A 27,007-nucleotide genomic window follows, 5' to 3' on the forward strand; every position below is an offset into this window, starting at 1 on the left:
TTTATGTTTATGAGGGGTGGGGAGAAATGTTGCATCTTTCGGATAGTCACTAGAGGTAAAATTGTATTTGTAAATAACTTCCCTGACAACTCTCTTTAAAAAAAAAAATGGTAATTTACCATTCTCCACACAAAAAAAATCCCAAACTCCTCTCTGATCAATCATGAAGCTGAGATTCTCCAGCCCATTAACATTTCCATGAAATGGTCAGCATCATTGGTCAACTTGCTAAGAGGTTTAACTAAGCAGGAACAGGGTGTTTTTTTCTTCCCTGGCTCTCTTCACCGCCCCCTTCCCCCTTTACTCCTGGAAGAGCTGAATAAGAATGACATTTTATATTTGGGATTCTGATCCTGACTACAGCTACAGAACCGCAACACAATAAGCTATCAGGTCATTCAAAATTTTAATGGAAGAGTAAAACCTAGAAGGGAGGGGCATTCTGTAAAAGGAGAAAAGTGGAAATTTATTCTGTTTTAAACACCACCAAAAAAAGATTCCACCTTCCCAGGGACCACAGTTGTTTCGACTATTTAACACGATGAATCAAGAGATTCTCAGCTTTTGCATAGTAAATACATCCCTGGCTGCTGCAGAAATGTATCTCTGGCACATCAAAAGACCCAAAGCAGACCCAATCTACATGTCTCACTACAACATATGTTCTACAGATTTTTAAAAATATATTATAGAACAATTTTATACTTCAAAATGCTGATTGGGGGGGGGAAACAAAGAAAGATTCTAAAATCTACAAGTGAGTTGAGTTTAAAGTGTGATCTCAGAACTTGGCAAAATTCAGCTACCTTGTCAGATTCATGAAAGAAAATGCAATAAACTGGAATCATCCCATTGTATTTACATAAAGTATATCCCGACAACATCTTGAAGAAGACTTTGTTCTGAATTGAAGCCAGGTTTTAAACTGTACACAAATATACAATATAGTAACAGGGATCTATTTCTGGTCAAGACTCAAGCAAGATGAAGAAAGTGTCTTGATTACCACAGTAGATCAATTAGCTCAAGTCTCTTAACCAGAAGCAAAATACCATGGATGCTGGAAATCTGAAATAAGCACAGAAATTGCTGTAAAACTCTGTGCTGAGAGAAACAGAGTTTCAGGTTGATAGTTTTGATGAAAGGTCACCCGACCTAAAACGTTAACTCTGTTTCTGTCTCCACAGATGCTGCTCGACCCCGTTGTGTGTTTTACAGCATTTTCAGTTTTTAATTCAATTCTTTTGGTAGGCCATCCACCTGATCCAATCAAGATGATTCTGTTCTTCAGAAGACTGTTGACATCCATTACAATGAAACACTGAAATGTGTCTTTCGTTTTTATAACCCGAGTAACTAGCATAATTTTTGGCTGAGATATGTAATGAGATCACAACCACACTAGCACCCATCCCCAACACCTCCCGATTAGCTCTGCGTTCAGGCTCTTGGGACATCTCGCAAAGACCCACTGGAAAGGAATCCAAGCGTATCCAGATAACAGTTTCAGTAACAATTTTAAATGGAGTTGGCACATGCCCAAGAGAAAAAAGAATGATCATGATGTAGGGACGATGAGTTCAAAAGCTGAAGACCGTATGATGAGGAAAGTGGGAAACAAAAAAAGTATTTTCCTTTTACTTCCTCTACGAGAATTTCCACAGGAAGTATCTGTAAACCATCATCGCCGTGACTGATGATGTCCAAGCAAAAAAGATTTGACTCATCAGTCTGTAATCAAGTTCAAACCAATCTCGCCATAGGAAGCGACCTCACAAAAACCTGGACCCCCAACTTTCTGCATTCAGTCAGTCACTGATTTCTTCAGTATATTAAAAACAACCCCGATTCTTTTTCCTTCAGTCATCAATCGTAGGTAACCAAAATGCCTGTTGAAGAAATTAGAATATAGTTACTGGGGACTTCCAAGTGACTAAAACACTATCATATACCAGGGTTAACAAAAGCCCACTGGCCTATGGTCTAATTCTGTACCGAACAAGGCTACTGGCAGCTTCTATATCAGAGGCTTTCAAACTTTGTCTGTGGGTCCCCAGCAAATATTGACATAAAAATGCTCATAAGAAATTGTGGCAAACTAATTCATTCCAACAACCAGCTGTACATACTTACCATGTTAGAACATGCGCTGGCAAATGTCATAAACTTGGGATTAAACTGAAGGCAGGAGACAGGACCTGTGTGTTTCCCATCTAAAACAGCCACCTTTAACCCACTCTCTGCATTCCACACATGAACCTTACCATCCTCTGATCCTGCAAGCAAAAAACACACATCATTCTTGCACAATCTGTTTTTACTAATTTCACAGTGAAAGGAGAGGGGAAAAAAACATTACATTTCTTTATTTAAATTCCCCAAATGTTATGTTTAATAAAGAAGGACTTGGAGAAGAATGGGGTTCTATTAGATATGCAACAAAGTGAGAGATAATTTGAGTGAGGTATGGCAAACTCCGTCTCAATTGTGCCATTATACAATAGAACGGAGTGGAGGATGAGAGGGGAACTTGAAAGAGCTAATTACCCTCAATTACCTCCAAGAAACCGGTCAGAAAGCAGCACACATGGTGACCCAAGGAGTGGCCGCTTCCTCCTTTGTGAAAAGAGAAAATTGATTTTGATTTGGCCCTTTCATCCCTCCTTTAGTGACAGAGAAGAAAAGCAATTCAACTCCATTTTAGTGGAGCACTCTAGACAGGGAACTTCATTTTTGCAAGTATAATTAGGAATAAAACCATTTTTATTTTAAGAAAATAAGGCCAACGGCATTGCACCGGAGCCCCAAAGTACTGCGTTGCCAGCAGATGGGAAGCATGCTGACACCCACAGTCTTTACCAGAGCGTTACCCAACTTGAATTATAGACGATACATATGGAGGTCTTATGAGTTTAAATTATTTAAACCAGGGTTTCAAAATATCACTGGTCCAAGGTCCATGACTTAGTCACTCGAGTCAAAACATTGGAAATGTTTCCCAAGTCCATCAATGTAATTTGGTTATGGTGAAGTGTGCGATTCTTGCCACTAGATGACAATCTAATATTTTCTTCACCCCCAGCGTTCTCGAAACCTCTTTTTACGACTCAATCTGGTGTACAGTTCCACAAGCATTACCTGGCCTCTTGTACCTTGCCCAAGTGGTGATTTTTACTTATGCGAGCTAGGACACAGTGAGTGCAGGCTGTTCAGATATTTTGGGAAAGGGGAGTGGGCCGTTGCAGTCCACAAGATTGATACTTCATAACATTTGCAAGCACATTTGCAGCAGTGATTATTAGATAGCGATCAGAAGCAGGAATCCAGCACCTGCTGCAGCACAAATGTTCCATCTGGCCAATATTTGAGTTGCGCTTTAGGAACATAAGAATCGAGGTAGGTCATTAAGCCCGCTGAGCCTGTTCCACCATTCTTCCTGATTTGGCTCCTGAATGGCCTAGCTCTAATTTTAAGATTGCGCCACCTTGTGTTGGATTCGCACATCAGGGGACACAGTTGCTTTGTATCTACCTATCGAATCCACTTAGCATTTTAAATTCCTCAATTAGATCACCCTTCAACCATCTAAACTCTCAAGGGAACCCAAATCAAGTTTATGCAACCCTTGTAACTTCCTGTGCCTCCTAACATAGTGTCATCTGCAAATTTGAATATAGAACACACTATTCTTTCATCTGAGTCACTGATATATAGGCCACAGGCTGGGTATTCTGTGGCAAGTGTCTCATCTCCTGACTCCCCAAAGCCTTTCCACCATCTACAAGGCACAAGTCAGGAGTGTGATGGAACACTCTCCACTTGCCTGGATGACTGCAGCTCCAACAACACTCAAAAAGCTCAACACCATTCAGGACAAAGTAGCCTGCTTGATTAGCACCCCATCCACCACCTTAAACATTCACTCCCTCCACCACCAGCGTACCATAGCTGCAATGTTTGTCATCGACAAGATGCATTGCAGCAACTCACCAAGGCTTCTTTGACAGCACCTCCCAAACCCGTGACCTCTATCAGCTAGAAGGACAAGGGCATCAGGCGCAAGGGAACACCATCACCTCCAAGTCACACACAATCCTGACTTAGAAATATATCACGTTCCTTCATTATCGCTGGGTCAAAATCCTGGAACTCCTTCCCTAACTTCTCTTAGGCGGATCTCTCGAGGATGACTTGCTTCCACACCAAATAGTGATGCGTTCACAGGTGTTTCAATGAAGGACCCGACATTCCAGATCCCGAACTACATATTGAAGGGTGAAAGATGCCTGTGCGTGGATTTTTTTTTTTTATAAACGTGTGGTGGCCATTGCACACCAGCCACCACATGGGCTTGACAGAGCTAGGTCTTGTTCCAGTGGCAAGGATTAACCAAGACAACTGGAGATCAACTCTGCTGCACGGATCTAGCACGCACACACAGAGTGTGGGCTGGCTCGTGCTGCCCCGGGGCCCCGATCATGCCACTCTACAATCTCTCGCCGCTGCTTCGCCCCGACCTCACCGCTTCACTGCTGCTTGCTACCTCTCCTGTTGTACCTGCCCACGCTCCAATAAGTGAGCTTGATTTTAGTGACATCCAATCCAGTAGCCCATCTCCAAGTTGTCGCCCTCCTGCACCAGCTCGCGCTGCTCCCTGAAATGGCCTCCACACTGCTCCCGGGCCACTGCACCTCCGCTCCTTTTATGGTCCGACCTGCGGCTGGTGATTTCTCGCAGGTCGGGGCCTCCACCCTCCCTAACAGTACCTTTACCACAAGGACTGCAGTAGTTCAAGATAGTTCACCGCCACCTTCTCAAGTAAATTAATGGTGGGAAATAAATGTTGGCCTTGGTCGCAATGCCCACATCCTAGTCTAATTTTTTTATATATATGGTGAAAAGCTGAGGCGCTAGTACAGATTCCCGTGAGTCACCACTCGTCACATCTCAATCAGAGTACAATTGTTTATCCATACTCTCTGCCTCTGCCACAAGGTTGGATTGCCCATTCAGTAAAACACCCGTAGGTTGCTGTTGTCTATAAAATAACCCAGCAAGAATTATTGCTGAATGGATCCATAAGGGGATCCACTTCCTTTTGACTAAAATTGGTTAACCCTACTCCAGTGAAAGTCAATGGAGACACACACACACACACACAATATAATTTACCAATTTTGTAAGAAGTTAAAAACCGTTTAAAAAAAATAACTAATTTAATCAAAATATCAACGCCCAAACAAAAACACGGATACTTTACCCTGGTAAATACACAATCAAACTGCTCGAACTAGCATTCTTAGACTTACCTATCATCACAAACTGAGAATCTGGCGTGAATGATGCCTCCAAACTAATACCTTTATTGTTGTTGTATCCCTAAAACATCAAAAGACATAATTCAGCATAAATCTGTCCACTGAGAAATTATTTACTTAAAAAAAAATTACAATCCTCTTCAGAGCAGCATACTGTGTTAGGCTAAACTGAGCTGCGCCATTTAATAGAAGACACTTATTTCCCACTTTTTGCAACTGCAATCTTGCCAAATAGAGGCAGTAATCAAAGTGAATGAGCCACTATGCTGTTTTCACATATCCATATTCCTTATGTCATTGGAATTCTTGTTGTGCTCCAGAAGGTAAAAGAACAACCCGGGTAACTACAGATCAGTTAGGCTAATTGTAGTTGTGGGAATGCTGTCCTCTTAAAATGCATAATTCAAGATAAAATTGGTGAGCATTTAGAAATGCATGGATAATCAAGGGCAGCCAAAGATTGGTTCTATATATGGTGTTTGGCACAAAAGTAAGTAGATTTTTTTAGTAGAAGTTTGATCAATTGCCTTACAGGTTACATAAAGTCCGGTTTATGTAATAAAAGGAAATGTAGTAGCATCAACAGATGGGAAACAAAGGGTTACTTTTAGTGGGAGTCACTCGAATTGGAGACGAGTTGAAAGTGGTGCAACAGAGGGGTCAGTGCGGAGTCCACTTTTGCTTTCTGATGATTTGGAGAACACGATTTTGAAATTCACTGATGACAAAAGTAGGGAAGCAAGGAGGAAATACTTGGGAGGACAGACAGGGTAGTGGAATGGGCAGAAATGTGGTAGATGCCATTTAACATGGAAAAATGTGAGGTAACAGATTTTGGGAAAAACCAGGAATACGAGTATACACTTGAGGGAAAAATGCTGCTGGTGTGGATGAGCAGAAACTAAGAGTTCAAGTACATAATTCCCTGAAAGTGCGAGTGCAGCTGTGAAAAAGGCCATTAATACTTGAGGTTTTATAAAATGGGTATAGGAGCCAAGATGCCCTCAGAAATTTGTACAAGACAACAGTAAGGCCTGAGTGGATTGCTGTGCAGTCTTGGTTGCCCCACTGTTAAGAATGCAATGTAGATTTGTCAGGGTGATGCCTGGGGTGGAAAGGATTTGAGATACTAGGACTGGGTTTATTGGAGTAAAGGAGCCCCAGGAGGAGATTTAATAGAATGTTTTAAAATTATGAAGAATGTTGATAGGGTGGAAAAGGGAAAAACTATTTCCTCTGTTTGGAGAATCAGTGACAAGTGGTCATCAGTAGGAGAAATGTCTTTATGCCAGACTGTTGGAGCAAGGAATGCTTTGTCACAGGGTTGAGGCAGATACCTTTGCATCTTTTAAGGGAACACGGATAAATATTTCAAGCAGAGGAAGATATGGTGCAATGGGGACAGAACAAAGTAGTGGGATTGCTGTAGCAAACTGGTGTCACAGCCACAATGGGCCTCCCTCTGTGCTGCAAACTTCTTTGGTTCTGAAAGCCTGTTGTTGCCCATTTCATATTGTGCTGAATGTCTTTTTAAAAATAAATAAATACAACCTTAACCAAGGCAAGAGTGAGCTTCACCACCTGCTCACTTTTCGCCTCCTCCTCCTTTAGTGCTTTATTTCTCACCTTCATAACAAGAATTCCACCTACCCCAAATGTTTGCAGTACTGCTCCTTTGAACGCATCGATGAGCCGGACCATGCCGCCGTTGGTAGACACCAGCATAAGTTTTCCATCATTGCTGAATTTCAACCCGGTCCACTCACAGGTCCGCTCATACTGCATCTTAAATGTGGCAAAAGGACCCTAACAAAACAAGTTGGAAAAATCTTTTCACTTACTATTTTAATCTTATGGGTTACTGGATAAGAAACTTCATAACTTATTTAATCTTACTTCTAACTCATAGATTCAACACTCCCCTCTCCCTGTCAGCTCAAGTAAGGGCCACTTACCTCCAGGCTCTGCCCAAGTTGTTCGGCCACTGACAAATGCATATTAGTGATTCAGACTAACAACTCAATCTACCTATGGAGCAGCAAGTTGCAATAATAGCTCTTCAACATCCTCTCCCATTCCATATAACATGGACGCCGCCAAGAAATAATTGGTGGAAGCCCACAACTGCCGCTATACCAACCTAGCGCACGAACATTTTGCTGACAATTAACTTTCTCTGGTGCAATAATATAATATAGCCCATTTGAATGAAAGGATGTCACCTTTTGTGGGAGGTGCAGGGAGGTAGGTAGCTTCCACAGCAATGACACACGGGAACACAAAAAATTTACCTCAGAATTTTTTAATCAGGCAGGACTCCAGTAAAATTTCCCATGCAAACAGTCATCATGTTATCTGGGAGAAGTTGAGTGGAAGCTAGCTGGATCCTCCAAGAAGGGAAAATTGGGATGTATGTCTACTGCCAACTGAGTGGAGAGCAACAAGAGCCTGAATGTAGATCAGTTGTGCAAACACTCAACCCAAGACATAAAAACATTATGTTCCTTCAAAGCAGTCTTCTGCCATACACCTCTCACAGACATCAGTGCAAGTATGATAGACGGCGTTACGCAACAGTGATCCTGCCCATCACCTTCTCCCTCCACACAATTCACAAACCATTTCCCAGCCAAGTCGTTCATAAGCGACTTGCTTCCACACCACTGCCAAGTAGGTCACAAGAACCAACATAAGAGTGGATTGAGGCAACTTGCATCCCCCAACTGTGAGAAGTAACATACAATGCATTATCTACCAGTGCAGTTAAACTGGTCACATATACCAAGAACTGGAATTTGAACTCAACACTCTTGAAAGGTGCCGCACCACAGGAATTGCTGGAATGCAACACAAAGTTAACTGCTAAAATTTAGAGATTTTACCTTGTCGAACGATCGTAGATCATAAAGCTTAATTATCTCTGAATTCACGCCAGCTGCAAATATAAGTCCCTCAGGATCAAAAGAACACGTTGGCCTCCCCTGAAGATGCATTAAGCCCTGGGCAAATGATAAAAGCAGTAAATGAGTATCAGCAGGTAACAAGATTAAAGAGTGGAAAATTATGATTGATTGTCACGCTCCCACTCTCCCGCTCTCCAATTAAAGTACTATTTTGTCATCTTCCCCTTTCTGTTGTCTCTATGCCAAGCAAGTAGTGATCGGTTGCCAGGCCTCTGCTCTAAAACCAGCCATTGGGTGGATGCAAAAGATTGAGGCAATTCTTCCTTTAATTCTTGCTACAGTTGGAAAAGCATCTGTCCTCTGCTTGCTACCTCCCCACTGCAGTACTGCTGAGCGTACCAATTGTGTGTGGCAGAACTGCGAGAGTATACATTCACAATCACACTATTTACCACAAGTTACATAAAATAAATTAATTTTCTTTTACAGGCGAAACATTTTCAAAGCCAGGTTTTTATTTGATTATAAAGTCTCAAACTATGCCCAAAATATACACATTAAAAATAAATTTTTGCGCTTAAAAATATATATATTTGCAGAGGGGAAAGAAAAAGGAGCAATTCATGTCCCCAGATCCTTCACCCAGCGTATAGAATCATAGAATAGAAATTTACAACACGGAAGGAGGCCATTTCGGCCCATCGTGTCCTTGCCGGCCGACCAAGAGCCATCCAGCCTAATCCCACTTCCCAACTCTTGGTCCGTAGCCCTGTAGGTAATGGCACTTTATGGGTACATCCAAGTATCTTTTCAATGAGGCGAGGGTTCCTGCCTATACCACCCTCTGGGTGAAGACATTTTCCCTCATATCTCCTCTAAACCTCCCCCAATTACTTTAAATCAATGCCCCCTGGTTGTTGACACCTCTGTCCTTCCTATCCACTCTATCCAGGCTCCTCATAATGTTATACACCTCAATCAGGTCTCCCTTTAGCCTCCTTTGTTCCAAAGAAAACAGACCCAGTACCTCCAATCTTTCCTCAGCCAAAATTCCCCAGTCCAGGCAACATTCTTGTAAATCTCCTCTGCAATCACATCTTTCCTGTAATGTGGTGACCAGAACTGCACACAGTACTCTGTAGCTGTGGCCTAACGAGTGTTTTATACAGTTCAAGCATAATCTCCTTGCTCTTATACTCCATGCCTCGACTAATAAAGGCAAGTATTCCATATGCCTTCTTAACCACCTTATCTACCTGGCCTGCTACCTTCAGGAATCTGTGGACCTGCACTCCAAGGTTCCTTTGTCCCTCTACACATTTCAGTGTCGCACCATTTAATGTGTATTCTCTTGCCTTGTTAGACCTCCCCAAATGTATTACCTTCCATTTGCCACTGTTCTGCCCACCTGACTAGTACATTGATATCTTCCTGCAGTCTGCAGCTTTCTTCTTCATCATCAACCACACAGCCTATTTTAGTGTCATCTGCAAACTTTTTAATCATATCCCCAACATTTACGTCCAAGTCATTGATATATACCACAAAAAGCAAGGGACCCAGCACTGAGCCCTGCGGAATCCCATTGGATACAGCCTTCCAGTCACAAAAACACCCATCAACCATTACTCTTTGCTTCCTGCCTCCGAGCCAATTTTGGATTCAACTTGCCACTTTGCCATAGGCAAAAGACAATGAATAAGATTAAAAATAACAGTGAAGTTAGCATTAGGTGAGAATAACGTTTTACCCCCATTGCGTGCAAAGGGCTGCAAGTCAGGATTCCCATTCACTCATTCCTTCCCATAATCATTTTCACAACAAAGCCAAAGGGCAAATCATCAGTGTTATGACTGACTCAATAGGACACTATAGCATGTGAACTTTTCAAACCATCAGCGTATCTTCTATTGGCATTGCTCTCATTCGGAGATTTGTTTTACAATGTTAGAAGCATTATAGCATGTAAAATCCACGGCATTATGCAGTAAAAGTGGGTGTGCTCAAGTCTTTACAGTCTTATCCTACCAGCTGTAAAGATAGTGCCCTGAGAAAACATGCCTGCTGTTATGGTAGAGCTGTGCAGGACTTGAACTGTTTGTTTAAGATCACAGGGACTAAAAATCTGCTGAAACTCATACGGTCAAGGGGATGTGCCTTAACATGCATTCAAACTGTAGGTACCCACACGAAGAGACCACATACTGTGGCGCTGATTGCTGGGTCCCAGGAGATTACGTGACTGCTGGTAATTTAGGCATCATGACTGAGAGCAGGCTTAAATGGACCAGATTGCCTTTTTCGGCCTGTCATTTTTGTATTCAAAGCATTTAAAGTATCTGGGGTGCCAAGATGTGTTGGCTTTAAAAAAGGTTTTGTTGCATTAAAACAGTTTCTCTTTTATGTTTAATACCAGAAACTGTAATTATACTAAAACAACATCCAAATAGTTGCTTTGATCTCGCAATGCAGGTGTTTTGATTGAAGATGACAGAAACATTGCTCCAGTGTGATGTAGTGTTTTAACTGAAGATAGTTGGAGTTCTGGTTGAACAAAACTTGTCAGGATTTTCTTCCCGTTGTGACAATCCCAATTTACAAAATGGAGGTTTAAGGAGAGGGTGATTGTAGAAATCATACTCAATGTTGAGTACTTTACCCACAGAGGTCTCATATTTACCAAACCTTTTATTTTTTTATTTGAGGGTTTTTCTGCTATGCCTGGAACACATTAACTAATTTCTGCGTTATAAGAGGGCACATCATTCCAATAGTGTAATAAATGCAGTTTATCCACTAATCTTATATTGCTGTTGTTGTATGATCTGTTTCCATCCTTTACTGGGATGGGGGTTAAATTCTAATCAGCAGTTTATAAATAAACTTGGAACACAGAAAATCTGAAGTAAAAGCAGAAACTGCTAAAAAGGCACACAAGAAACAGTCAACACATAATGCGGGATCCTTCACCAGAAAACTTTCACCTGAAAGATTAGCCCTTTTTCTTTCAGGTGCTGTCACTGACCAGTTGTACATTTTGTTTGACGCACATCCACTTGCCTAAAGTCATGAGAGCAAGTGCTTTGAGGACACTGCGGAGGAATCCTTAAATCACATTATCTAAATAATTTAAATGAACACTGGTAAAATTGAATGGAGAAAGTGACAGTACTTGGCCAGTCTCCCAGTGTTTCTTTTAATTAACTTGTTTAAGGGCATTTTCAAATTAGCAAACAAAAGTCTTTGTAGATACATGAAAATTAACTCATAAAAGGGGGAGTATTAAGAAATTCGCAGTGTTCACAATAGTTCTGATGAAAAAGGCAGAAAATGTAAAAGGGAGCAGGCTATCTTAGATCTGGTCCTGTGCAATGAGACAGGATTAATAAACAATCTCCTTGAAAAGGATCCCCTTGGAATGAGTGATCATAGCATGACTGAATTTCAAATTCAGGTGAAGGGTGAGAAAATTGGATCTCTAACCAGTGTACTAAGCTTAAATAAAGGAGACTATGAAGGTATGAGGGCAAAGTTGGGTAAAGTGGACTGGGAAAATAGATTAAAGTGTAGGACAATTGATGAACAGTGGGGTACATTTAAGGGGATATTTCACAACTCTCAAGAAAAATATAATCCAGTGAGGAGGAACGGGTGTGAGAAAAAATAGCCATCCGTGGCTAACTAAAGAAATAAAAGGACGGTATCTAATTAAAAATAAGGGCATACAAAGTGGCCAAAACTATTGGGAGGACAGAAGACTGGGAAGCTTTTAAAAGCCAGCAAAGAATGACTAAAAAAATGATTAAGAAAGGGAAGATAGACTATGAAAGTAAACTAGCACAAAATATAAAAACAGATAGCAAGAGTTTCTATAGGTACATAAAAAGGAAAAGTGTGGCTAAAGTAAATGTTGGTCCCTTAGAGGATGAGACCGGGGAATTAGTAATGGAGAACATGGAGATGGCAGAAACGCTGAACAAATATTTTGTATCAGTCTTTACGGTAGAGGACACTAAAAATATTCCAACAGTGGATAGTCAAGGGGATACAGGGGAGTGAAGGAACTTAACACAATCACAATCACTAAGGAGGTGATACTCAGTAAGATAATGGGACTAAAGGCAGATAAATCCCCCGGACCTGATGGAGTGCATCCTAGGGTTTTAGAGAAGTAGCAGCAGGGATTGTGGATGCATTGGTTGTTATTTACCAAAATTCCCTGGATTCTGGGGAGGTCCCAGCAGATTGGAAAACTGCAAATGTAACGCCCCTATTTAAAAAAGAAGGCAGACAAAAAGCAGGACACTATAAACCAGTTAGCCTAACATCTGTGGTTGGGAAAATGTTGGGAGTCCATTATTAAAGAAGCAGTAGCAGGACATTTGGATAAGCAAAATTCGGTCAGGCAGATTCAGCATGAATTTATGAAGGGAAAGTCATGTTTAACAAATTTGCTGGACTTCTTTGAGGATGTAACGAACAGGGTGGATAAAGGGGAACCAGTGGATGTGGTGTATTTGGACTTCCAGAAGGCATTTTGACAAGTTTACTGCACAAGATAAAAGTTCACGGTGTTGGGGTAATATATTAGCATGGATAGAGGATAGGCTAACTAACAGAAAACAGAGAGTTGGGATAAATGGTTCATTTTCTGGTTGGCAACCGGTAACTAGTGGGGTGCTGCAGGAATCAGTGCTGGGACCCCAACTATTTACAATCTATATTAACGACTTGGAATAAGGGATTGAGAGCAACGTAGCCAAGTTTGCTGATGATATTAAGATGGGAGGAAAAGCAATGTGTGAGGAGGTCACAAAAAATCTGCAAAAGGACATAGACAGGCTAAGTGAGTGGGCAAAAATTTGGCAGATGGAGTATAATAATGTTGGAAAGTGTGAGGTCATGCACTTTGGCAGAAAAAAAATCAAACAGCAAATTATTATTTAAATGGAGAAAGATTGCAAAGTGCTGCAGTACAGCAGGACCTGGGGGTACTTGTGCATGAAACACAAAAGGATAGTGTGCAGGTACAGCAAGTGATCAGGAAGGCCAATGGTATCTTGGCCTTTATTGCAAAGGGGATGGAGTATAAAAGCAGGGAAGTCTTGTTCCAGCTATACAAGGTATTGGTGAGGCCACACCTGGAATACTGCGTGCAGTTTTAGTTTCCATATTTACGAACGGATATACTTGCTTTGGAGGCAGTTCAGAGAAGATTCACTAGGTTGATTCCGGGGATGGGGGATGACTTATGGAGGTTGAGTAGGTTGGGCCTCTACTCATTGGAATTCAGAAGAATGAGAGGTAATCTTATCGAAACGTATAAGGTTATGAGGGGGATTGACAGGGTGGATACGGAGAGGATGTTTCCACTGATGGGGGAGACTAGAACTCGAGGGCATGACCTTAGAATAAGGGGCTGCCCATTTAAGATTGAGATGAGGAGAAATTTATTCTCTGAGGGTTGCAAATCTGTGGAATTTGCTGCCTCAGAGAGCTGTGGAAGCTGGGACATTGAATAAATTCAAGACAGAAAGAGACAGTTTCTTAAACGATAAGGGGTTATGGGGGGGGGAGCGGGCGGGGAAGTGGAGCTGAGTCCATGATCAGATCAGCAATGATCTTATTGAATGGTGGAGCAGGCTCGAGGGGCCGTATGGCCTACTCCTGTTCCTATTTCTTATGTTAAAACAAATTTGCATTTATATAGGGCCTTTCATAACCTCGGTACACCCCAAAGCACTTTACAGCTAATGAAGTACTTTTTGAAGTGTAGTCAATAAATATAATGCTCTTGTGGCAGTAATGTCCAAACTGTGGCTTGTGAATCACACTAAGCTTCTGAACCCAGACAAGCTGGCCGTCAAAATAATTGAGTAACTTCAGGATTTTTTTAACTTAACACTACAGAAACTAAACAGCGCTGATTGCATACATACAGACACGTGTGCTGGGCAACTTTCAAAAGGCTGGCACAAAACTATTTTTCTTTATAGAAGTGACCTTCCATTCATGAATAACTGTGTTGCCATTAAGAGTTTTTAAATGCACGGAATCTGCAAACCAGGTAACATTTATACACTTGCAATGCCAAGAGGTTAAAAGAAACGTGAATCTTTTATGCTGTTCAAAAAAAAAATTACATTTAATTTTTTTTAACTGGTGTTAATCAACATTAGAAAGAACAGACTTTCATTTATAAATCTTCTTCCACCTCCTTGGTAAATCCCAAAGATTTTCAAAGCCAATTAATTACTTTTAAAGTGCAGTAGTGCTGTTTTACAGGCAAATGAAGCAGCCAATTCGGTCCCACAAAAGTGAATGAGTTAAGTAACCAAGTCATTTTTATTTGGTGATGTTGGTCGAGCGATGAATATTGGCCAAGACAATGAGAACTCCATGCTCTTCTTCATATAGTGCCATGGAATCTTTTGCATCTACTTGGACAGGCAGATGGGACCGGTTTGAAGGCATCTGCCTGAAAAACGGTACTGCATTGAAATGTCAGTTTAGATTACGTACTCAAATCCTGCAGTAAGGCTTGAACCAATTACCTGCGGACTTAGAGACAAGAGTCTACCACTGATCCAAGCTGACACTATTGATTCACAGTTACCATTTTTTCCCTAAAACGGACAGCTGTTGCTAGAGTTATTTAGATGGGAGATGAGCAGAACATACCTGGCAGTTGGGTGATCGGAGATCCCACAGTCTGATGGTTTTATCCAAGGAACTGGACATGAAGGTGTCATCCACAGGAGACATACATAATGCTACAACTCTGAAGCATGTAAAAAAAAAACAAGCATAACATTAGGAGTTGCAGGACAATTTTCCACATCTCAATACTGTGCAATGTAACAGAGTCTGCTTAACTGCAAAATACATCTTCAAGTATTGGCTTTCTATGGCCAGTGCTGAAATGTGCAAATACTTCACCATTTTAAGTCATTCTCCAAAAGATGCCGTAATAGTTGACACATGGAGAAAAAAAAAAGCATTACTTTGCTGCAAACTGATAAATGAGTACTATAGCAGATAGCTTTATAATTTAAAAAGCAACAACTTAAAATGTTTTCTCATGCAACACAGAAAAACATGATTTAAGTTTTTGGGAGTTTTACTTATTTTTAAGTTTGAAATAAAAACAGAAAATGCTGGAAATACTTAGCAGGTCAGGCAGCATCTATGGAGCAAGAAACAGAGTTAATGTTTCAGGTCGATCACCTTTCCTCAGAACTGATTCCCATTATTTCCAGCATTTTTGATCCTGAAGATGAGATTTGCGCTCCAGTGTAGTTCAGCAGATATTGGCACAAAACCTCCAACAAATCTAAATGGCCAGCTCCTATATGCACCACCCGACAGTCAGTATCTCCCAAGTTATTCAACCATACACATGAGCCCATCTTTGACTGCACTTGCAGCTGCCTCCTCAAAGCCGTTATTCCTATTTGGGTATCTCAATGCCCAACTGTAAAGCACCATGGCATGTTTTGCTATATTAAAGCTGCTGTATAAAATGCAAGCTGTTGTATGGAAGGGAAGGGGAGCTGTCCCAGCAACTGCCCAGCATTGTCCATACCCTGGCGAGAGAGAAGAAAAATGGCTCATGTATCTTCTCCAGATTGTATTCCAGTAACCACTGACAGAAAATGCTGGGATGCTGGATAATGGATGGACGTTAGGTGAGGATAGGATCCAGCTTGGCAGCAATGGCTCTATGGCCAAACAGTCTGCCAGAACTGAGTGTTCAGACTCACAAATAAAGAATGGGCAAGGCTGTCAACACTTTTGAAAACAAACTTAAAATAACCAGCTACCTTTAAAGGATACACAAAAAAATACATCCTATATATTTAACATGAAACATTAACAGCGTTACAGTATATTCTGTCTTATGGACAGCAGAGATGCAACACTGATCTGTTTTGGAGCACGTTATCATGGTGAGTGAAGGACAGTCAGAGCTCCAAATGGGGATTTAATTTATTTATTACATGATGCACACAGAAATAGCCCAATACATATTTGATTGGATCACTACTGAAGTGTAGCCCACGGGAAAGCCTTTAATTTAAACAGAAAAGACCAATATAAATATTTCACTTACCTCTTGGTATGACCATGGAAGTATCTAATGTACTTGTTGTCATGAAGTGACAAGTACCGGATAGTATCTAAAAAGAAATATAGGATGTATGTAATTGAAAAGGAAAAAAAATTGCTTTATATTCTAGTTTACACATTTTGATCATTTGTTATATTTCAGAAGGAATTTTATTAACTTTTTAAATTCAGAAGGGAGCGCAGCATTTGCAGTCCCTTGCTCCTTTGATGCACTGCATCATGGAATGATAGAACACCGGTTATTCCTGGATTTAACCTTTTATACGTGAGACATCCAGCCAATTTGGGGATTGTGGGGTGAGGCTATGTATGAATTGAGTTGGCCTGCACACATTTTGCTGTGAGTTGCTAAGAAGGTGTGATTCAGTTCCTCTTGCCATTCTTCCTCCATTATCCAGCATCCCAAGTCTCATTCCCAGATCTCCTTATAGCTTCCCGGGGTGTCTTTGGTTGTGATTTTGGAAATGATACAAAAGGTGGAGGCTATGTGCTTGCAGGGTTCGTCATGGAGTGCAAGTATGGTTTTAGGATCATGACTGGTTGCCTTGGAGTTTACAATGTTGTTTGATCCTGGCGGTATTGTTTAATTTAGAAATGGTGGTACAGGTTATACTGGGCTATGTGGAGCTCATTTGCAGGACATAATTTGGCCTTTGTGGAACAATTGGCAATGCCCTTTTCAGGTCACGCTCTGAAACCATTTGAAGCAAAATGCTACTACTGGGCATTCGTCCATTATGGTTGAGGGACCATTATTGCATTTATACAGCAGCAATGTAAAAAAATCCAAAGTGCTTCACACAACAATTACTTTTTGAAGTACAGTGACTGGTTAGGTAGGCAACTGAAAAGGCACACTGCTCCCTGAAGAGCCAGAGTTGCTACTTTGCATCATTTCTGACTCTGCAGCCTTTTCCATGGGTCTAAAAAGAGTAGGGTTTGTGTTTGGGTGGGAGTTGATGGAAAATCTCTGATTTCCATTTGGCAGGGAGGACACACAGAAGTCCACAGTTCCACACAACTGAATCATCCAGGCAGAGGTCTCGGCTTTCAGAAACTGATCTCTCCGTCTTGCAAGACATTTTGAGTTGTAGTAAGAGGCATGTCTTAAGAATCATGAAATGCATCTGCTGACCTCCCAAACTGAGATACTAGATTTGAGGACCCAAGTTATGTTTCACCACCGGGAGTTATAAGGAGGCTAATTGTTGATCCCACTGTTAGTTAAACTTTCTATTGGAAACGGGTTTTTGCAGGAATTAAAGCCCCATCACAAATTGTAAGCTATGAAATGAATCGTAACTTTATAAAAATCTACTAGCTCTGCATGAAGCAACAAGTATTAAAAAACAAATTTTTTGCAACATAACATTTTATTTAGAATTTGAAATAAACAAGTTCCTAGACAAAAAAAAATACTTTGTACAACTTTGTCAAGAGTGGCTTCTTTAATCTTCTGAACATGGTGGGTACAACCAAGAGTAGCTCCAGTTCTCTTTTGGGTGATGTTGATCTCTGGCCCGGGCAAGGCAGTGGCTTGTACAGTTATCTCCATCAACCGGGTGGTGTCACAAACCCTCAAACTGTACAAACAACTACCTCTGCACGGGCACAGGCAGAATAGTGCACGGACATCTGCTGCACTGGCCCATCGCACAGGGGCAAGGACGTGAATGCCATCACAGTACTGCAAATACAAAACACCTGCAACTGGTTTCTCAGCTTGTTTTCAAAAACTAAAGGCAATACTGTCTATGGATTACACCGTTGTTCTGGCTGGGCCTATGAACAAAGCTCAACTTCAAAAGGCAGAGCAAAGTTCTCACAACTTTTTTCGATTTTGATCCAACAATTTAATTTGCATCATCCATCATTTTCATTCTGGAGAAGTGATCCAGGTTCCAAACAAATAAAATTCACTACATAATACACACCCAACATCTAGCTGATTTAAACTCCCATTACCAAGGAAACATGATCATTGGCTGAGATCAGCAATTGTTTGCTGCAGAAAGATTGTTAGCAACCTTGTCAAATCATGATTTCACACTGCTTGTTAACAACTTAAATTATATAGAAATCTTTTAATTCAAGTATCCTGCTTTTGTATGAATTAGCAATGTCAAGAGAGGGAGGACACTAGAAAAGGCCAAGATTTAATTAGCGTTAAGAATTAAAGTTCCATATATTAAAACTGAAAAATTAACTGGAGATATAACAGCAATCCACCAACTACTTCCATCCCAATTCCATAACACACTTTATTGGCCCTCCAAAATAACATGTCAAGAGTGGGCAGGTCTCGGGTTTGTTATGGTTGCCCACAGCAAGCTTCTGACACAGGAACGTACCCAAGTACAAAAGTCCACAATTCTTGATTCGAGGCATGAAATAATTTGAGCGTTGAAAATATAGTGCTTTAAAATAGGAAACCCCAAGAACCATTTTTTTTTTTAAACTGAAGGATTTTGCTCATTGTTCCAAATCCATTTGCATTGAATCAAGCATTGTTAAATTATACATTGGGCAAAATGCAAATAATAATTCCTCTATCAAACATACTATAAGTAGAACCCCTGAAGGTAACTTTTAAGACAGCAAGGTAACATTTGCATCTCTCACACCAGCTCTCTAAACTAAGTTATCAATTTGTGTTGAGCTATAGACAAGATTTGTGCTGTAGGTTTAACATTTATTTAAGAATTTTAAAACAAGCAGAAGGAATACCTTCTCATTAGATTGGAGTGGATTTGAATAATTTATTCTAGACAAATAAACCCGAAAAGCTAGCTACAAACACTCAAATAATCAAAAGGATAATACTGTTTATTTTGACAGGTACAGTGATACCTGTATAAATGGGCACTCCCAAAAAACAGACAGCTGATGCTAGTCCCTTAGGTGTCCATAATTTACAGGTTTCACTATATTTTGTACATGCTCTTCAGATTAACTTTTTATTGCAATTACATTAAATTCCACTTATTCATCTTTCTAATAAAATGTTGTACATTTACAACAGCAATTATTCTATGAGCAGGTCTCTTTATTTGGGATGAACTGTTTTAAGATTAGACAGAAACAATAAATTAGAAATAAAACAGTCATATTACATGGATGTTCAGTGGGCCATGAATACTTTTGCTGGGTATATTATTTAGTTTAAAATTTTCAAGCATTGAACAAGTGTGATACGGTGGAGCATGGCTTCATCATTCATGGGCTGTTATGTCAGTAATGCGCACACGAGGACTTCCACTTAATCGAAAATATCCAGGTACTATGATATTGCAATATTATAAATTGATATACCGTGAACATTTTTTGCTTATTTTATAACAAATGTGACTGATTTGCGGAAGTATTTTCCACTGCAAGTACTTCCCTATAGACCACAATTTCCTTGGAAGAGCTACAGTGCAGAAGAGCATGAGGAAGCGGAATCAACATTATTAAATTCTCAACAACTCAGCTTCAATGAGTGATTGCCCATTTCTCACATGGTTGGGCTCATTAACTCACCCAAAACCAGCAACCAGTGTTTCATGAGAACTCAGTCAAACAAAAGTATGCAAGATACCAAGATAAGGGAAAGCAAAAAGATGTTTAAATTCATTATATTATTTTGCTCATCTTTAAAATGGGTATTGATAACACTTGAAATGTACACAAAGGTGGAAGCAGAGCAGGCGGGCTACACCCTCCAAATATTGATAAGAGTTGCACATGTTCACCTCAGGACTATCCATGTAGCATCTCTAAATTATTTAGGTTCCTGATAATCTTTCTGACTCTATTCTCATAACTTTAGTTTCAGAACTTATAACAAACTTTTGAACAGAAGCTTTTGCAATAAAGTGTGCGATTCTATTCCTAGTCGGTGCTGAGGAAGCTAATCGCAGGCACTGTGACATCCGAGGAAGCACAATTGGCTGCCATACCCTTGAAGTGGGGGGGGGGGGGGAAGGGAGGAGGGGGCTAGGGAGGAGGGAGAAGGGGGAAAAAAAATCAAATCAGCCAGCATTTCCACTCAGCACTACCCAGTCACAATCCTTGCTGGAGGTGTCCATGTGCAGATTCTTTTTTGGGGGGGGGGGGGGGGGGGGCGGCGGAGGAAATAAGAAAACAAATAAATCTGATCAGGACACGGTCAGGCTTAGCTGTGAATACTACCCCTGCACTGCCCTCCCCAGACCATGTCAAATAGCTTGGTAACTTTCATCGTCATGGCTTGCTTGAATAATGCACCCTTGGGTGAGGTCTCAAAGGATTGACCGCACCCTTCAAACTGTATCCAGTTATGAGTCAACACTTTTCAAAGGGAGAAGAAAAAATGCTTTGTGCAAAAATTCATCAATTCCCCTCTCCTTAATTCTTATTGTTTTTGTCATCTACCATATACCCCTCAAATTTGATTCAGTTCAAAATATCTGATAATCCACATTTTAAATTCCCATCTTGTTTCATATATTTATTGGATAAGTTGATTTTTTTTTACTTCAAAAATAACTGAATTATCACGAGATTATACTGACTTACAAATAGAGCAAACAAAACTAGATGTCAAAAGCAAATGCATTGTTTTTTTGCATTGATTAGACAGTGTGTTGACTAAAGCACAAGTTCCATTACAACATGAAACTTACTGAGACAAAAAAAAACTGATAAAAAGTAACCCAAATTAGGTGACAATGAGAACAAAACTATTTAACATGTTTAGGGCTGGTGACATTCCCGAACAATAATAAAAATCACTACAAGACCAAAGTTATTTTAAATATGATTATTGCACTAGAAATTCAATTCACATATTAATTCTGTGAATTGATTTAATGTTTAGATTTTTCTGCTATAAAAAGCTTTATACCGTGACAATTGATCTTACAAGATGCAAAGGATGCCCAGTCCTCAAGAAGGTCAATGCAACAGAAACCAAACAGCCAGAGATTTGTATGACAGCAGCTAACTTACCATCGATTTTGTTAGAGCTGTAAACCACAGTATTTGCTGCGTGTGTGTATCTGATCAGGTCTACCCCATACTTCTTACTGTACAGTGTCCTCTTTGGTCTGACAGATAAGAAAGATTTACATTAACTGATGTGAAGCGCAAGCTTAAAAGCAAATTTCAAAAAAGACCGCTAGCCAAATCCCGAAAATTCACTAAACTCTCCTTTGTCAGGCCTCAACCTGAACAATTAAGGTTGACACAAATCACTGGTCTGTCAACACAATAAAAACTAAAAAAACTAATGGATCCTCCATGGCATTGATCACAATGAATCAGAAGATATGGAATTTTATAATATGGACCCACTAAGATCAGTCAGCAACTGTCCTTCCTGCTCCCAGCAAGCAAGATGCCCCTCCAGTCCATACAACAGGGTTTCCCTTTCCTGCCTCAACAGTGTCTCCTCTTCTAAACAAACAGGTTTTCCCTCTCCACCTCAAATCACACAAGAATGTCTTTCACTCCAGAAAAGGGACTCTCTATTCACCCCAAGTAAGGTTTTTCGCTCGGTGTCAAATATTTTCATCTCATAATGCTCCTGTGAAGCACCTTGGGACGTTTCACTACATTAAAGGCGTTATATAAATACAAGTTGTTGTTGTTACCCACACCCCCCCAAGCCCCTCAACTAGCCACCATTTATGTTTCTTCCATCTGTCTGGCTACCCCCTCCCCCAAAAGCATTTGTGCATCACTCTCTCTTATTTTGAAATTAGGGGAAAGGATTGTGTATTACTGGAAAATGGGAGCAAGCCTTTGGCTTAGTGGTAGCATATCCTCCCTTTAGTCAAAAGGTGCAGGGTTCGAAACCCGCTCTAGATGTCCCTGCGAGTATAGACCGCAGCTTTGCCTCTGAATTCTGGGTTGACATCCAGCGGGGTTACTTGAAAATGTTGGGTGTGGAGCCCATAAAACCCTCACACCGTATAGGACTAGGTACCCTGCCAGCTGGTATAATGATGATTATGGTCATGGAAGGAGCGCGCAGGTCACAGCTTGTCAGACTGCATTTCCTTCCACTACTTCACACAAAAAAGTATGAAGATACGGAAACAAATGGAAAATAACAAAAGCATATAATAATCAGTTAGAAAGGGGGTGGGGGAAAGAGACAGTTAATGAGGAAGACAATTTGACAGATGAGTTAGTATTAATGTAAACAATCAAGTGCAAAAACAATAGAGCAGTAATAGTGGGGGATTTCAATTACCCTAATATTAACTGGGATACTATTAGTGTAATAGGTACAGAGGGCACAGAATTCCCAAATTGCATTCTGGAGAATGTCTTTAGCCAATATATAACAAGCCCAACAAGAGGGGGGGGGCAGTTCTGGATTTAGTTTTAGGCAATGAAGCTGGGCAGGTGGAAGGAGTATCAGTGGGAGAGCATTGTGGTAGTGGTCATAATTCAATTAGTTTTAGCATAATTATGGATAAGGACAAAGAGTAAAAGTTCTAAATTGGGGGAAAGCCAATTTTACTCGGTTGAGAAGCGATTTAGAAAAAGTGGACTGGAAACAGCTACTTGAAGGTACGCAAGTGTCAGAGCAGTGGGAGATACATGGAGTTCAGGGTAAACATGTTCCCACAAATAAAAAGGGTAGAACTGTCAAATTTAGAGCCCCGGATGACAAGATGCAAACAGGGTAAGATAAGGTTTAAAAAAAGAGAAGCTTATATCAGATATCGAGAGCTCAATACTGCAGAAAGCCTGGAAGAGTATAGAAAGTATAGGGGTAAAATTAAGAAGGAAATTAGGAAAGCAAAGAGAGGGCATGAAAGAATACTGGCAAGTAGAATGAAAGAAATGATTTATAATTACATAAAGAGCAAGAGGATAATGAAGGAAAGAATAGGGCCTATTAGGGACCAAAATGGTGATCTATGTGTGGAGGCAGAGAATGCGGGTAAGGTGCTTAATTAATACTTTGCGGCTGTCTTCACAAAGGAGGACGATGCAGACGTTGAAGTTAAGGAGGAAGAGAGTGAAATATTGGATGGGATAAACATGAGGGGAAGTATTAAGGGGTCTAGCATCTTTGGAAGTAGATAAATCACCAGGACCAGGCTATTAAAAAAAGCAAGGGAGGAAATTGCAGAGGCATTTTTCAATCCTCCCTGGCTACAGGAGTTGTGCCAGAGAATTGCTAACGTCGTACCAATGTTTAAAAAGGGAGCAAGGGAAAAACTGAGTAATTACAGGCCAGTTAGTTTAACCTCGGTGGTGGGCATATTACGGGAATCATTGCTGAGGGGACAGTTGAAACCTTCATTTAGAAAGACATAAATTAATCAAGGATAGTCAGCATGGATTTGTTACGGGAAGGTCGTGTCTGACTAACTTGATTGAATTTTTTGAGGGGGTAACAAGGAGGGTCGATGACAAGATCTCACATGGCAGGCTGATCAAAAAAGTAAAAGCCCATGGGATCCAGGTGAGTGTTGCAAATTGGATCCAAAATTGGCTTTGTGGCAAGAAGCAAAGGGTAATGGTTGACAGGTGTTTTTGCAACTGGAAGGCTGTTTCCAGCGGGGTTCCACAGGGCTCAGTACTCGGTTCCTTTTTGTAGTATATATTGACGATTAGACTTAAATGTCGGAGACATAAGGGAGTTTGTAGATGATACAAAAATTGGCCGTGTGGTTGACAGCAAGGAGGAAAGCTTTAGACTGCAGGAAGATATCAATGAACTGGTCAGTTGGGCAGAAAAGTGAAAAATGGAATTCAATCCGGCAAAGTATGAGATAATGCATTTGGAAGGGCGGGGGTGGGACAGCAAGGCAAGAGAATACACAATAAATGGGAGGTTACCAAGAGGTGTGAAGGAACAGAGGGACCTTGGAGTGCAGGTTCAAAGATCCTTAACGACAGGACAGGTCGATAAGGTAGTTAGAAAGGCATACGGAATGCTTTGCTTTATTGGCCGACACACAGAATAGAAGAGCAGGAGAAGTTATGCTAGAACTGTATACAACACTAGTTAAGTCACAGCTTGAGTACTGCGTATGGTTCTGGTCACATTACAGGAAAGATGTGATTGCACTAGAGGGTGCAGAAGAGATTTACAAGGATGTTACCAGGACTGGAAAACTTTAGCTATGAAGAAAGATTGGATAGGCTAGGGTTGTTTTCTTTGGAACAGAGGAGGCTGAGGGGAGATTTAATTGAGGTGTATAAAATTGAGAGGGTGGATAGGAAAGACCTGTTTCCCTTAGCAGAGGGATCAATAACCAGGGGGCATAGATTTAAAGTAGTTGGTAGAAGGATTAGAGGGGAGATGAGGAAAAAACATTTCACCCAGTCGGTGGTGGGGGTTTGGAACTCACTCACTGCCTGAAAGGGTGGTTGAGGCAGAAACCCTCATCACATTTAAAAAGTACTTGGATGTGCACTTAAAGAGCCGTGACCTACAAGGCTACGGACCTAGTGCTAGTGCTTAGGCTGTTAGCTCTTTTTTGACCGACACGGATGTGTCGTGATTTTCTATGATTCTACATACAAAAAGTTTTATCACAAAAGATACTCAATTGATGTGTGCAGGTGCATGGAGTGCATTCAGTGGTCCATCTAACAAGTATTACATACTCTACTATCACTATTACTGTTGTCTAGTTCTATGACCTCCCTTAAATAGCCATGCCCAAATATCAGAAAAAACAGCAACAAGACCGTTCTCTCCATGCTATTTAACCAATTATTGCATGCTCACAAGTTCTAAATAAAAATAAAAATTTGTCACAAATTCAACTACTGCCATATAGTGTTGTTCTCCATTAAATTCAGCCACACCAGTCAAGTATCTTCTCACCCCCTACAATAAAATAAACGTCAACTAAGGGACACTACCCATAGTTGCTCGTGACATTTGCTGCCTCACCGGCTTACCCTTTCAATGGCAGAGCCCATTACCCCTGTACTACTTGCCATGTTTCTTGGCCAATTACACAGCATGACAGAGAAGCAGGTCTGAAGCCCACCTCCTTAGTTGGGGAAGATAAAATAATTTGCTATTTTAAATCAAGCATAGATATCCTGATAACATTCGGTTCTTTATGTTCCCTCTGTCCTGCAACCGATACTGAAAATCTGCATGCAGGGACAATGGGCAAGGACAAGATCAGGCTCAACTGTGATGGACCCCGCGATAGTGGAATAACCTGCCAGCACTCACTGCCAAGATTTACGCATGAATAATGACTAGTGACCATAGAACTGTACCGTAAGTACACAATGCCTTGGAGAGAAAACTAGCCAGGAAAATAAGCCAATTTTAAGATCCAATTTTTTTTTAAATAGTGTTTTCTTTAAAGGAGGGGCATGTTGCACAGACCTGGATGCACTTAAATCCCATCATGGCCATGTCCCTTCTATCTCTGTAACCTTCTCCAGCACCACAACCCTTCAAGATCTGCATTCCTCCCATTCTGGCCCCTTGGCGACTGTGTTTTCAGTCATTGTTAATCATATAAATGAAACGCATAAAAGGAGGCCATGGTGTCTGTCCCGGTCAAAAAAGAGCAATCCAGTTTCATCCCACTTACCAGTTCTTGGTCCGTAGCCCTGTATGTTATGGTATTTCAGGTGAATATCCAAGTGTTTTTTAAATGTGACGTGGGTTTCTGCCTTTTAATCTCGGCCCTAATCTCTGAAATTTCCTCCCTAAATTCCGGCTCTTTGACCATAGTGAACTATTTAATAACTCAGCCTGGATTTTTGACTGGTTACATTTTGGGACACATTTTTCAACGTTAAAGACGCTATAGAACATACAATTTGCTTTCTTCAACATACAGGTTTAACACATGTGCTCGACCACTGGAGGTAAAATAGTGACATCTTGGTTTCCCCGCTTGCCTGCACCTTGCACACCTGGGAGAAGGAATCCTGCAGCCACTCACTGCACTTTACACCGGACTCTCCAGGACCGCGAATTAAGATCATTTTATGGGAGTGACGAGGAAACGATAAAAGGTAAAAAAAAATGTGCTATTATCTCTGGCCCTAACCACCATATTTGTAATTCATTATTTCCCCCGCCCCTCCCCTCTAACCTGTTTCAAACAAATATTAAATAATAGGCAACTGATTATTTTTCCAGCCTTTCACTCTCTTCTGGGCCACTGCCCGTATCTACTCTACTCCTCCGCGTCCCCGGGGGAGCTGATCCAGCCTTGGGTGAAAATCGAGGCCGGGGCTTGCAGGCCTCGCAGCAGCGATTTTACAAAGGGGCCGTGGACTTCACTCACTTGCCCTCCTGGCAGTCGTACAGCACGATGGAGTCGTCGTCGCTGCTGGAGATGAGCGTCTCGCCGTTGGGCGAGAAGTCGAAGCAGTTGATCTTGTCGGTGTTTTCGCGGAAGACCTTGGCCACTCGGAAGCTGCGCAGCACGTTATCCGTCAGCTTCATCTTGTCTCCCTCGCCTCAGGCGGCGATGTTGTTTGGGGGAAGGGAGAGGGGAGACAAGGTGGACGGCAATTAAAAAAAAACAATCGGTAGGTTCCAGCGGTGGTTGAGGAGGGAAAACAATGGTGCGAGAGGCGCGTTTTGCTAGATTATAAACATGAGAAGGCCGGTGTGGCAGCGGGTCAAAATGGCGGCGCCTACTTGTCGTCCCTTCACATTGTGAGGCCGGGCTTGGGCTT

At 41.1% G+C, this 27,007-nt stretch overlaps 2 protein-coding genes across 2 annotated transcripts in view; one reads left to right on the top strand and one right to left on the bottom strand.

Annotated features, from left to right (window-relative positions):
* wdr82 (WD repeat domain 82) lies at nt 1-26,986 on the bottom strand. The gene is made up of 9 exons (XM_070895566.1): nt 26,611-26,986; nt 21,323-21,420; nt 16,335-16,401; nt 14,903-15,002; nt 8,201-8,317; nt 6,969-7,124; nt 5,310-5,379; nt 2,134-2,276; nt 1-1,889 (listed from the first exon to the last, which is right to left on the bottom strand). The coding sequence occupies exons 1-9, from the start codon at nt 26,769-26,771 to the stop codon at nt 1,860-1,862; spliced, it is 942 nt and encodes a 313-aa protein (XP_070751667.1). The 5' UTR covers nt 26,772-26,986; the 3' UTR covers nt 1-1,859.
* Nucleotides 26,161-27,007, top strand: part of glyctk (glycerate kinase) — a 51,590-nt gene continuing 50,743 nt past the window's right edge. The window contains exon 1 of the mRNA XM_070895563.1: nt 26,161-26,335. The gene's annotated coding sequence lies outside the window, so the exon portion shown is untranslated. The remainder of the gene's footprint in view (nt 26,336-27,007) is intronic.

This window comes from Pristiophorus japonicus, chromosome 12 (assembly GCF_044704955.1).
Source record: "Pristiophorus japonicus isolate sPriJap1 chromosome 12, sPriJap1.hap1, whole genome shotgun sequence".
In the NCBI taxonomy this organism is placed as follows: Eukaryota; Metazoa; Chordata; class Chondrichthyes; family Pristiophoridae; genus Pristiophorus; species Pristiophorus japonicus.

Excerpts from the sequence above, each read along its gene's own strand:
- wdr82 (XM_070895566.1), bottom strand. The coding sequence starts at position 26,771 with ATGAAGCTGACGGATAACGTGCTGCGCAGCTTCCGAGTGGCCAAGGTC. Across the intron at positions 15,003-16,334 it reads TTCCATGGTCATACCAAGAG|AGTTGTAGCATTATGTATGT; the intron begins GTAAGTGAAATA and ends TACATGCTTCAG. Across the intron at positions 1,890-2,133 it reads CCAGCGCATGTTCTAACATG|GCATTTTGGTTACCTACGAT; the intron begins GTAAGTATGTAC and ends TTTCTTCAACAG.